The 9,936-nt window shown below is 48.7% G+C and overlaps 1 protein-coding gene across 3 annotated transcripts in view; it reads right to left on the bottom strand.

Annotated features, from left to right (window-relative positions):
* Positions 1-7,932, bottom strand: part of PPP2R5D (protein phosphatase 2 regulatory subunit B'delta) — a 49,447-nt gene extending 41,515 nt beyond the window's left edge. For 2 of the 3 annotated variants that reach the window (XM_025211876.1, XM_025211874.1), the window contains exons 1-7: positions 7,737-7,932; positions 7,183-7,293; positions 5,348-5,440; positions 4,652-4,782; positions 4,199-4,258; positions 2,815-2,923; positions 1,811-1,864 (exon numbers count right to left, since the gene is read on the bottom strand). In XM_025211876.1, coding sequence (XP_025067661.1) covers positions 1,811-1,864; positions 2,815-2,923; positions 4,199-4,258; positions 4,652-4,782; positions 5,348-5,440; positions 7,183-7,293; positions 7,737-7,805 — 627 coding nt within the window. In that variant the 5' untranslated portion in view covers positions 7,806-7,932. The remainder of the gene's footprint in view (positions 1-1,810; positions 1,865-2,814; positions 2,924-4,198; positions 4,259-4,651; positions 4,783-5,347; positions 5,441-7,182; positions 7,294-7,736) is intronic. The other variant, XM_025211875.1, reaches the window with a different exon arrangement.
* Between the last annotated feature and the right edge of the window lie 2,004 nt (positions 7,933-9,936).

Raw genomic sequence — 9,936 nt, forward strand, 5'->3', positions numbered from 1 at the left:
GAACACAAAGCACACACTTCACTAGAAACAGGGGCTGCTCAGCTATCATCTCTGTAGCAGGGCACTAAGGTGCCTGCTACATGAAGAGCCAGGTTAACTCCTCAGGTGCCGGCTGCTGAGGCAACTAGAGGGAACTAATGACCCACACCTGCCTAGCCAGCTGAAAGAAGGGGCAGGGCCTGGCTCCTATATAAATCACAGGCAGGAGGCTAGGAGGTAGTTCCCTACCAGCAGCCAAGGAGGAAGGAGCTCTCAGTCATGGAAGAGAGGAGAAGCCTGCTGCAGGAGCAACGTCTGACACTGCTGCGAGATGAAGAACCCCAGTAAGCTTGAGTGTGGTTATAGCCAGGTGGCTTCTGTTTGTGTTATAGCCCAGGGGCTTGCATTTGTGTTGCTTTTTGGTCACTGGTGGTTTGGGTGAGGCTATTAGGGGTTGGAGGAGGCCTTATAGGGGACCCGCAGCAGTGTGGGAACCCCAGTGCCAGCAAGGGTGCAGCATTTGGGGTGCACAGACCCCAGCCGTGGAGAAGGGGGTGTTGCTGAGAAGCCCCAGTGCAGGCGTGGTGAGCCCCGGAGAAGGGGGCAGCATTGTGGTGAGCCCTGGAGAGGGCACGGAGAGAGAGAGAGAACAACGTCAGTCACATCTGCGAGGCTTGGGGTGTGGTACAGGGGTAGTTGGAGCCACGCGTAGCCCATAAGGCTGGGGTGTACGGAACACCCGAGACAGGAGAGGAATTAGCAACAACAGGAGAACTGTGGCCAAGAAGATGAAAGGCAGCCTCCCTAGAAAATATATAAGATCAAAGTTGTGGCAGGAGAGAACTGGAGGGTGCTAGTTGGCAGCTTGGTATGGTAAAGGAGGTGGCAGGGGAGAGCACAGTGACCCTGACTGCCCTCCTGTTACAATCTCCATCAAAACAGCACAAGCCTTTTGGGTCACCAGTTTCCAAATCCCCTGCTATAGATTTCTGAACAGCTGTAGTTGCCAGATCAAGCTCTCGCACACCTTACATTTCCTATTAACTTGTGATTATTTATTTGCAAGTCTGACTCCCATGAACCTTCTCATAGCCAAAGCTGTATGGCCAGGTAAGCAACTACTCCAAAAGTGAAGCTATGCACACTGAATTCTGTTACACCAGAATTTGAATTCCAAAGAATGGAGTCTTGCCCCTCCATTCAAGGTCAGACTGATCACTGTATTTTGGGTGATCAGATTGGTACAGATTATGCGGGGTTTTTTTGCTTCCTCTGCAGCAGATGTAGCCCTCTTCCTGGAATCTTTCAGGTATATTTTAACAACCTTTGCAGCAGCAGAACATTGGCTGCCATGGTCTGCCTGTTCTACCTGTGGCAGGTTAGGTTCTTAGATCTTAGGGTGTATGTCAGGGTTGACTGTGTAGTTTTGTTAAGAGACTAGGCAATGAATTTATACAAGATGGTTTATACAGATGATCCTGCCCCAGGCAAAAGGCTGGGGTAGATTGACCTCTGAAGGTTCCTTTCAGCCCTACTTATTTATGATTGTAAGAAGATTTCTTGAATCAACTGCTCAGAAAGCATAGCCAGATTGGCCATTCCTGAACAGGGTGTCCATCCCTGCCCTATGGTTAGGCCAACATCTCAAAGGTTACATAACCAATACTGTTCAGGACATTGTGCTGTTCCACAGAACAAACAAATCCAGTCCATCCTCAGGTCCTCCGAAACAGAGTAAAAGCAAAGTAATTGCTAAATTGTCCACAGTTGGTCTTCTGGGGGAAAATTCTGGGATCTGACTGATATGACAAGGCCAAGAGAAGACACTTACTGGTTCTGTCAGGCTGCTGTCCTTTTCCAAAAACTGCACCACACAGTATGCCAACTGTCACAGGAAAAAAACAGCATGGTTAGAACTCTTCCAAGCATTAGCAGGGGCAGGCAGACATCAGTGAATACATGTGAAATGCAAGCACTTACCATAGAGTGTGGTCAAAAGCTACATTAGAGCTGATCATGGGGGAGAGAGGGGAGGGGGAGTGGCAACCAGTTGCCAACTCAAATAAGACATTGCCTGACAACTGATGGAGGGCCTCCCTAAGTTCAAGCACTAGGGCACAGGCCTTTGGGAAACACAGCTGAACTCCTCATACTGTGCCAGAGTAGTTCTGTGACTGCACATTCACAATCAGCAGCCACCAATTTTAATAAATCGACATATGCATGCAGAGCGGGAACAAATGGGGCAACCCAGTGAGTCCCACCTTCTCAAGCAAGGTTGGGGAACAAGAGGCTATGAGGGCCCTCACCACTCAGTGTCATGAGGGCTATGAGGGCCCTCATTACTCCATTTGCTAGAGTTCTGATCTATATAGATCAGCAACTCCTTAGGGCAGGAAGCTGGCCTCTGTAAGTGCATAGCATAATGTTGATACTACATAGAGAAACAAAAAAAAGTTGTTAACAGTAATGACCTATGCTTACCCTACACACCCCAGAATAAGAAATGAAATTCAGGGCCCTCAGCCATCTGAGTACACTGGGGCCACATGCCACCAGAAACAAAGGATGAATAAGCTTAAGTTAAGACGAGGGTGGGTAGCAGCACCCACTCACACTGGCCAGAAGCAGCAAGTTAACAGGCTGGAGTGAAGGACTACAGTCTACAAGCATGTCTGGGAGCGAGAGTTCTAGTCAGACAGCAGAGGGGTAAATACACAGAAACACCAGAAGGCCCCACAGAAAGAGCTTTGCAGCAAGCCTAGAAAATTACTATAAGTGAGTCCAGGGCTCTCACACACTGGCCTTGCACTACTGACAGAAAGCACTTCTCACCTGCGGGTGGTAGACGCTCAGTGATTTCACCTTGTGCAAAGGTAGCAACACCCGAATGAGGAACATCTTGTGCTCTTCCTTCAGAGGCAAAGCAAACCCATTGATTATACTGAGGGAAAGGGAGAGACGTATTGATATTAATGTAGGGACCCAGTATGAGGATCAGACTAACTGCAGCATACAACCAGTTTCTAGACCCATTCCAACACACCTACATATAGCAGTACAGAGAAAAGGCCACAAAGAAAGACTGAGACAATTCAAATATTATCAAAGCCTAAGTCTGTCTGTCCATCCATCTGTTAGTCACGACTTATTTGAGCTCTGATTGGCTGGCAGAAACAGCCAATCGGAGTGCTCCAAGAATAGGGTAACATTGTCATGATCCTGAAGCCACAACCAGGACCAGACAGAGGGTCCTGACAGAGGGGACCAGACCAGGACCAGACAGAGGGGAACCGGGGCCCGCTCCCTGCAAGAGGCAGAACAGTAGTAGCATGGGGCGTTAGGTGGTGGCACTCCATCCCAGCCCCCTCCTGCCCCTGCCCCACCCCCATCATTCTTGATGGGCAATTGGCTAATGGTACCATAAAGTCCACTCATACAGGACTCGCAGGGTGACTACTCATAGCAGAGACTTCTCCTAAATACTGGCTTCATCTACACATGCAGCAGATTGCACAGTTGTTACTGTGCAGTCATTTAATACTTGACTAAGCAAGTACTAAGCAACTGAGCAGTAGCTAGCTTTACTGTGCAGTACAGTCGCTACACATTTTTTCACCGAAGTTACTGCGCAGTAGCTCATTACTACTGCACAACAGCATTGCATCATTGTTAGTGCCTGGTAACGCTACTGCGCAGTAGCAATGAGTGATGGCACAGCAGCTTGTTGCTACTGCATCATATCATCTCATGTAGATGCACCCACTGCCTCCTAGTAAGGTGATGCAGCAACCACTGTATACAAGAGGGGGGTGGTGAGAGCAAACAATTGTAAGGCTTACAATTTTGTCCTTGTCCTGGGCCAAGTTTTAAGAGTATCTGTAAAAAGGAAGACAAACCTCTGGGGAAAGAAGGGCTGTGCCCACCACAAGACTGGTCTGGAAAACTCTCTTGGCTTTGAATGTATGTTTGGACACACATTGCAAGAAGTGGACTCCTGCAACTCAGATGAAGTATAAGTCACCTCAGCAACTGAACTGTGCTGAAGCTGAGAAGTAACCTGCGAAGTCAGCCAAAGTAGCAGACTGGCCCTGACACTAGGCCGAGTAAGTTTGTTGCCTCATACAATATCTTAGGCTGTGAGGTCCCATCCAACTCAAAAGGCCCCCCATCTCCTAGAAATGTCAAGATACATGTGGAAAGGGAGAAAGGCCCTCACCTGCCCAGGATCTCCAGTAGCTCTGCAATCCCATTGTGATGCTCCGTTTCATAGATAAACCTGAGAAAGGGGAAGGGAGAGGAAGGGTCACTGCCAAATATAAGATGCAGGTTACTAGGCAGAAAGGGAGACTTCAGAGAGCTTCACAGTAACAGATGAGTCACAGAAAACCCAACGCTGTTCATATTGCAGGATGCGGGAAAGCACCCTTATCAGCTGTGGGTACTCTTAGGGTGTGCAAAGGGGAAAAAGGAGGTCCCTCCTCAGAGCAGTTGGAGGCACAGAGCATTAAGGAATCTTCACTCACATCTCCACACAGTGAGGCAACATGGCTGTCCCAAGTTACTTGGCTAGTCACTGGCAAGGTCAGGAGCAAAACCTCAGTCTGCTGCTCTGTTTCTACAGGTCTTCTGAGCCATTTTGCCAGGCCAGCAGCACTAGGAAGGACCTCACCTGTAAAATATGTTGTTGATCTGCCGTCTCACATATGCTCGCAGGCCCAGGAACTTTCCATAAATCCTGTGCAAAATGGTCTTGAGAAAGTCTCGCTCTCTGGGATCTTCACTATCAAACAAATCCAGTAACTGTGGAAATAAAGGTTCAGTCAGTCCCTGTCAGTGATGTAACTAGAGGTAGCACAGCAGGTCAAGGTACTGATTTACAAGGGATGCCAGATAGATGCCCCTGTTGTGGTAGCAGCAGCAGCCCAAGCAGCAAACGGGCTATGGTGAACCCATGCAATAACAGCAGCCAGGGTCTTTGAGAGTCTCTGACCCCAGCCCAGAGACATTTAGCACACCCCTCCCCCAGTAGTTTCCTCAGTCAGCTCAACCCTTGTGCAGTAAGGACATCCATGCCCTACCCATTCCCAGGCCCTCACGACCCTTGGCCTCAGAAGCAGATTCTCTCCCCCACATCTTCCATAAGGCCTATGGTAAAAGTCATTGATGGCAGCTTGTACAGATTCTTGCTCAGCACCAAGCTCTTTCAGCAAGGCATGGAGAAGTGTGAGGCACCCTGGCACTGCCTTTCCTGATGCCTTCTAACCACCCCTTTCACAAGGCTTTGGGGACTGCTGCCTGGACAGTGACTGCTGGGGGTCCCTCCATTCAGACATGAGAAGAGGTGGTAAGAGCTGCCACCACTTACTGACAGAACAAACTTCTGGTCAATATATTTCTTGGCTACATTTGGCTGAAAATCAGGCGATTCCAGAAACCGTAGAAAGAATTCATACACCAGCTGAAGGGGGAAGGAAGAGAGTGCTTTTAAAAAAAAAAATAAAACATTTCACTGAATTCATATACTGTATTAAATCTTTTAATTATTTCCCTCGTGTTGAATGGAGCAGTGGCTATCAATTCTGGCAGAAACACTGAATTATCAGTAGTTGGAACTGGGAAAGATGTCATCTTATTCCTCTGCCAGGAACTAAACCCTCCTCCTCCCCGCCATCCCTGCCAGAAAAGGCAAATGATCAAAGTGTTAATTCACACTATAGATAGGGGAACATCAAGGGACAGACAGACAAAATGGATGCCAGGAGAACACAGCAGGCCACACAGTTGTTTCTGTACACTGTGTTTGAAATCTGGCTTGGCCATGCTAACCTAGGGGCTCTGCTGTACCTCAGCTGACTGAGTTAATTAGTTGGTTTTGGAGAGGCTGCCTGGGTGATGACCAATCACTTCCCTTTATGCAAAGTCCCCAGCAGGAGCTCAGGTAGTCTGGATTTACTTAGTGGGGATCACTGAGACAAATGACGTCTCAGTGCCCAGTCTCAGTGTGGAAGGAGCTAAGAGACTTGCCTTGTGGGACCAGCCTCAAGGAATACTCAAGCTGTACAAAGGCAGCTCTGGGCAAAGCAAAGTAACAGACTACCTGCCATGAATAGGCCAAGGGAGTCACCAGCCTTGCTTGACACAAAACAAGAACCCAGTGATTAATGTTACAGCGGGTCTGCCAACCCCCACCTAGCATGAACACAAGCATTCCTAGATAAGCTGCAGCAATAGTGAGTTGCCCCTTACTGCCAAAGAATGGCATCTTAGTTCCAATTTGAGTATTTTTTTGTTCAGCCCTCATTCTGGTGCTGCCCACTATAGTGAACAGCCCTTTTCTAACAGGTCTCTCTCTGAGCAGGTGTCTGCAGACCCAATAAAGCAACTGCTTAATTTTCTCTGAACTCCATTTTTCTGGATGAACCAAGTTTACTACTGCAATCACCAGGAAGCTGTTCAAGTACAATTTTCCAGGAATTCTAGCTTAGTGAGCATTTAGAAGTGCCCCTTCCCAATTTCCCAGTTATGTTCATACTTCTGCTGCTGGATTGTTTGCTTCCATTAAGTTTTACTAATTTATTTTTGGCTTTTAAAAGCAGGCCTTCTTAAAGTGCTAAGTAAAGTTGTATTAGTGGATGTCCAAGCAAAGCTCCCACTGGAACCAAATAGCGCCCCCTCCAAGAAGCATCACCCTGCTGGTTAGCCAGCCAACAAGCTTAGTACCAGAGGAAAATAGTGATGCTGATACACGATGGAGCTAGCCCTCCTGTGCTAAAGGACTGAGAGATGCATCATGGGGCCCGTGAGAGAGAGGAAAATTCCCCAAGGGTTCTATCACCTACTTCCAAAATACAATGCTCCCCAAGCGCTTTAGAATAGCTGCTCACTTTCAGCCCACCTTAGCATCCCCCAGGACCGAGCAGCATTCATTTGCAGAGCACTGAAGAATTAGTTTAGAAATGGGGCAGGTAACTTACCCCAGGGAAACACAGTGAGAAATACTGGCAGGAAAAAAAGGTTTAAATCCATACACAGCAGAATCATTATCTTCTCTATCACTCCTCACCCTGGCACCTGTCTTTTCTCAACCCTGCACACCAGGTGGCTTCTAGTTCTCCCCTTAAGATCCAAAGTTACAGCTGGCAGCCTCTTGCTACTTGGTGTGGAAGACGGCTAATGACAGCTCCCACTCCTCCTCCTTACCTGGAGATGTGGCCAGGCAGCCTCTAGTGTAGGTTCGTCCTCCTCAGGATCAAATTCAGCTCCTGTCGGGTTGGATGAAGGGGGCAGTGTCCGGAACAGATTCACTGAAAACTGATGGGTGTGAAATGCAGAGAAGAGACCCTCACACACTGCAGTGGCCCTGCTGACAGCAAAGCTCTCCCAGAGCCCTCTCACTAGCAGAGCAGCACAAAGGAAGTGCTCTCTGCAAGTGCTCCCACAAACAGCTCCCTTGCTGAAGGCCAAAGAGTTACTGCTCTCGTGCCACCCACAAACTCCACAAGTGTTGCCTGTGCCAAGAACAAAGTCTGCCCTTCCCCTCTCCTCATACATACATTGGATCCTCCTTCCTTTGCAAGTGCACATACCAGACACTCTCATGCTCCTTCCAGACAAGTTATCTTTCCTTTCACTAGCTGCCTTCACTCACCCCTCTCCACAGTTTTAATTTCTTGGCATGTACAAACAGCCTCTCCCAGTCCTGATGACCCCAGCCCTTTACGGGACGATCACAGAAAGCTGGCCAGGGTCCCTACCATGATGACAGCTTCAGGGTAGATGGCCTCAGTGATGACATCGCGGTTGTGTGTGATGTACTCCACCATCTCATTGAGACCTGCCCGCTTCACCTCCTTGAACTTCAAGTCACTGAGCGGGTCAGAGATGAAGTCAAAGAGAACACAGCACTGTCGCAACTTCTGTATGAACAGCTCTTCTCGTTCATGAGGGGGAGCATCTGACAGGGACAATAAAGCATGGAAGGGTTTTTCCTCTGCACCACCCACTGCTGAGCAGAATGTCTGGCTAGATAAGCATTTGACATGAAGCCCTATTTTTGTATGATCCCAATACCAGACAATCTGCACTGTGTTCAGCTTCACAACACTGCCATGGGACAGAGCAGTGCTCTCATTCCTGTTACCGACAGATGGGATAACTGACACAGGGAAATGAAGGCCCTGCCCAGACAGGAAAGTTTTACCAGTTAGTGAGGTGTAACTTTTCTATGTGGACATTTTCTCTTCCCATGTAACATATGAGAAGCCAATAGAGACACCCACATGTTGGAAGAAAAATAATTTAAATTATAAGTGTCCCTTGTGTGGAAACCTTTCTTCCAACATGGGAAAGTTACACCTCACTAACTGGTAAAATTACATCAAACACATTCTCACTGAGTACAGCTCCCCAGAGTCACATGAGGACTGGAAATTGGGTCTCCCAAGTCCTCAGCTATCACTCTTGCCACAGGAGTGACCCCCTCTCTAGCACCTGCTAGTGAAGGAGATAGGTGCCAAAATGGGCCATGCCCTCACTTACATTAGGCCCTTTATTAATTAAGTTGTTTCTTTGCTATATTGCTACCAGACGTATTCAGACGCATGCAAGAAGCTTCAGCCTTTTCTACTGGCCGAGTAAAAAACAGACTTCTGGTCTGCCTAACAGCTGTTGCACTGGTAGGCAGTAGGGGTGTGCGAAACAAGCTGTATTCGATTTGGATTCGGCCCAAATCAGGGGCGGTGATTTGATTCGTTGATGTGGATCACTGTCCCCAATTCGATTCAGCCAGATCCAAATCTGCAGATTCGATGCTGATTTGGAGAATCAGCGATTTGGACACAGACACAGCTATAAATGGTTTTTCTACATACCTCGAGGTACCAGGCGCAGCTCATGAACGCCGCAATGGTTGAGTGGATGGAGCGTCCCACAGGAGCATAGGGGGGCCCCCTGCACATGCTCAGCAGAGAACCTTGAAGCAGACCAGAAGTACTTCTGGTCCACTTGTGGGTCTGCCAGGGAGGGCGCTGGGGGGCCCTCCACATCCCACTGGCTCAGCAATCAGCTGCAGAGGGACCCTGGGTGCCCCACCCCCAGACCCAGGAGGCACCAATCCCCGAGCCAGGAGGGGGAGGGGTGCCCCCAGTGTGCTCCCCAGCAGACCCGGAAGTGGACCGAAAGTGCTTCTGGTCCACTTCCAGGTCTGCTGCCAAGCGTGCTGGGGAGCCCCTGTGCTTCTGTGGGACCCTCCATCCGCCCCACCATCACAGCATTCACAAGCCACCTGGTACTTTGAGGTATGTAGAAAAAATATTTAAATCTGTCTCTATGTCTGAATTGCCAAATCTTTCCAAATCAATTCAGAGAGATTAAGGGGTCCTCTGATTTTATTCGAATTCAGAGATTTGGCCACCAAATTGGGCCGAACCAAATCAGGGACCGTAGCTTCACACACCCCTACTCGGCAGTAGTCTATGCTAGGGAAATTACCTCTGCCTGGCAGCAGATGTCAGCAAAAGGGGTTACCTCTGAGCCACTCCTGAAAACAATTTGTCCCTGCTTTGGCTTATAGCTAAACAGTGTTCACTAGCACCCATTACTGACAGTAATTACGAACACTGGGCAACAGTCCTAGCAAAGAAGCAGCTAAAACAAGCCAGCCCCAGTTGTAACGGAAACACCATGACTAAGAAGATCTGGTCATCTTTCAGGAATATGACACTGCTTGGAGTTAAGGCTCAGAACAAGTTTGCCGCCAAAATCCACAGCAAAATCTCTGCATTCTGTCACTTTCCACTACAGCAGACTGGAGGTTTGGCAGCAGCCTCTAGCAGTGAGCTGTGCTGTGGTGGTGGACCTTCTGATCATGACGTCACTGGAGCTGCCCTTGCCCCCAGCTCTTGGCCAGTGCACTGGCTGTCACTGAGGGAAATGCCACCACAGTGATGCTGGAGC

Source organism: Alligator sinensis, unplaced genomic scaffold (assembly GCF_000455745.1).
Source record: "Alligator sinensis unplaced genomic scaffold, ASM45574v1 scaffold1238_1, whole genome shotgun sequence".
NCBI lineage: Eukaryota > Metazoa > Chordata > Crocodylia > Alligatoridae > Alligator > Alligator sinensis.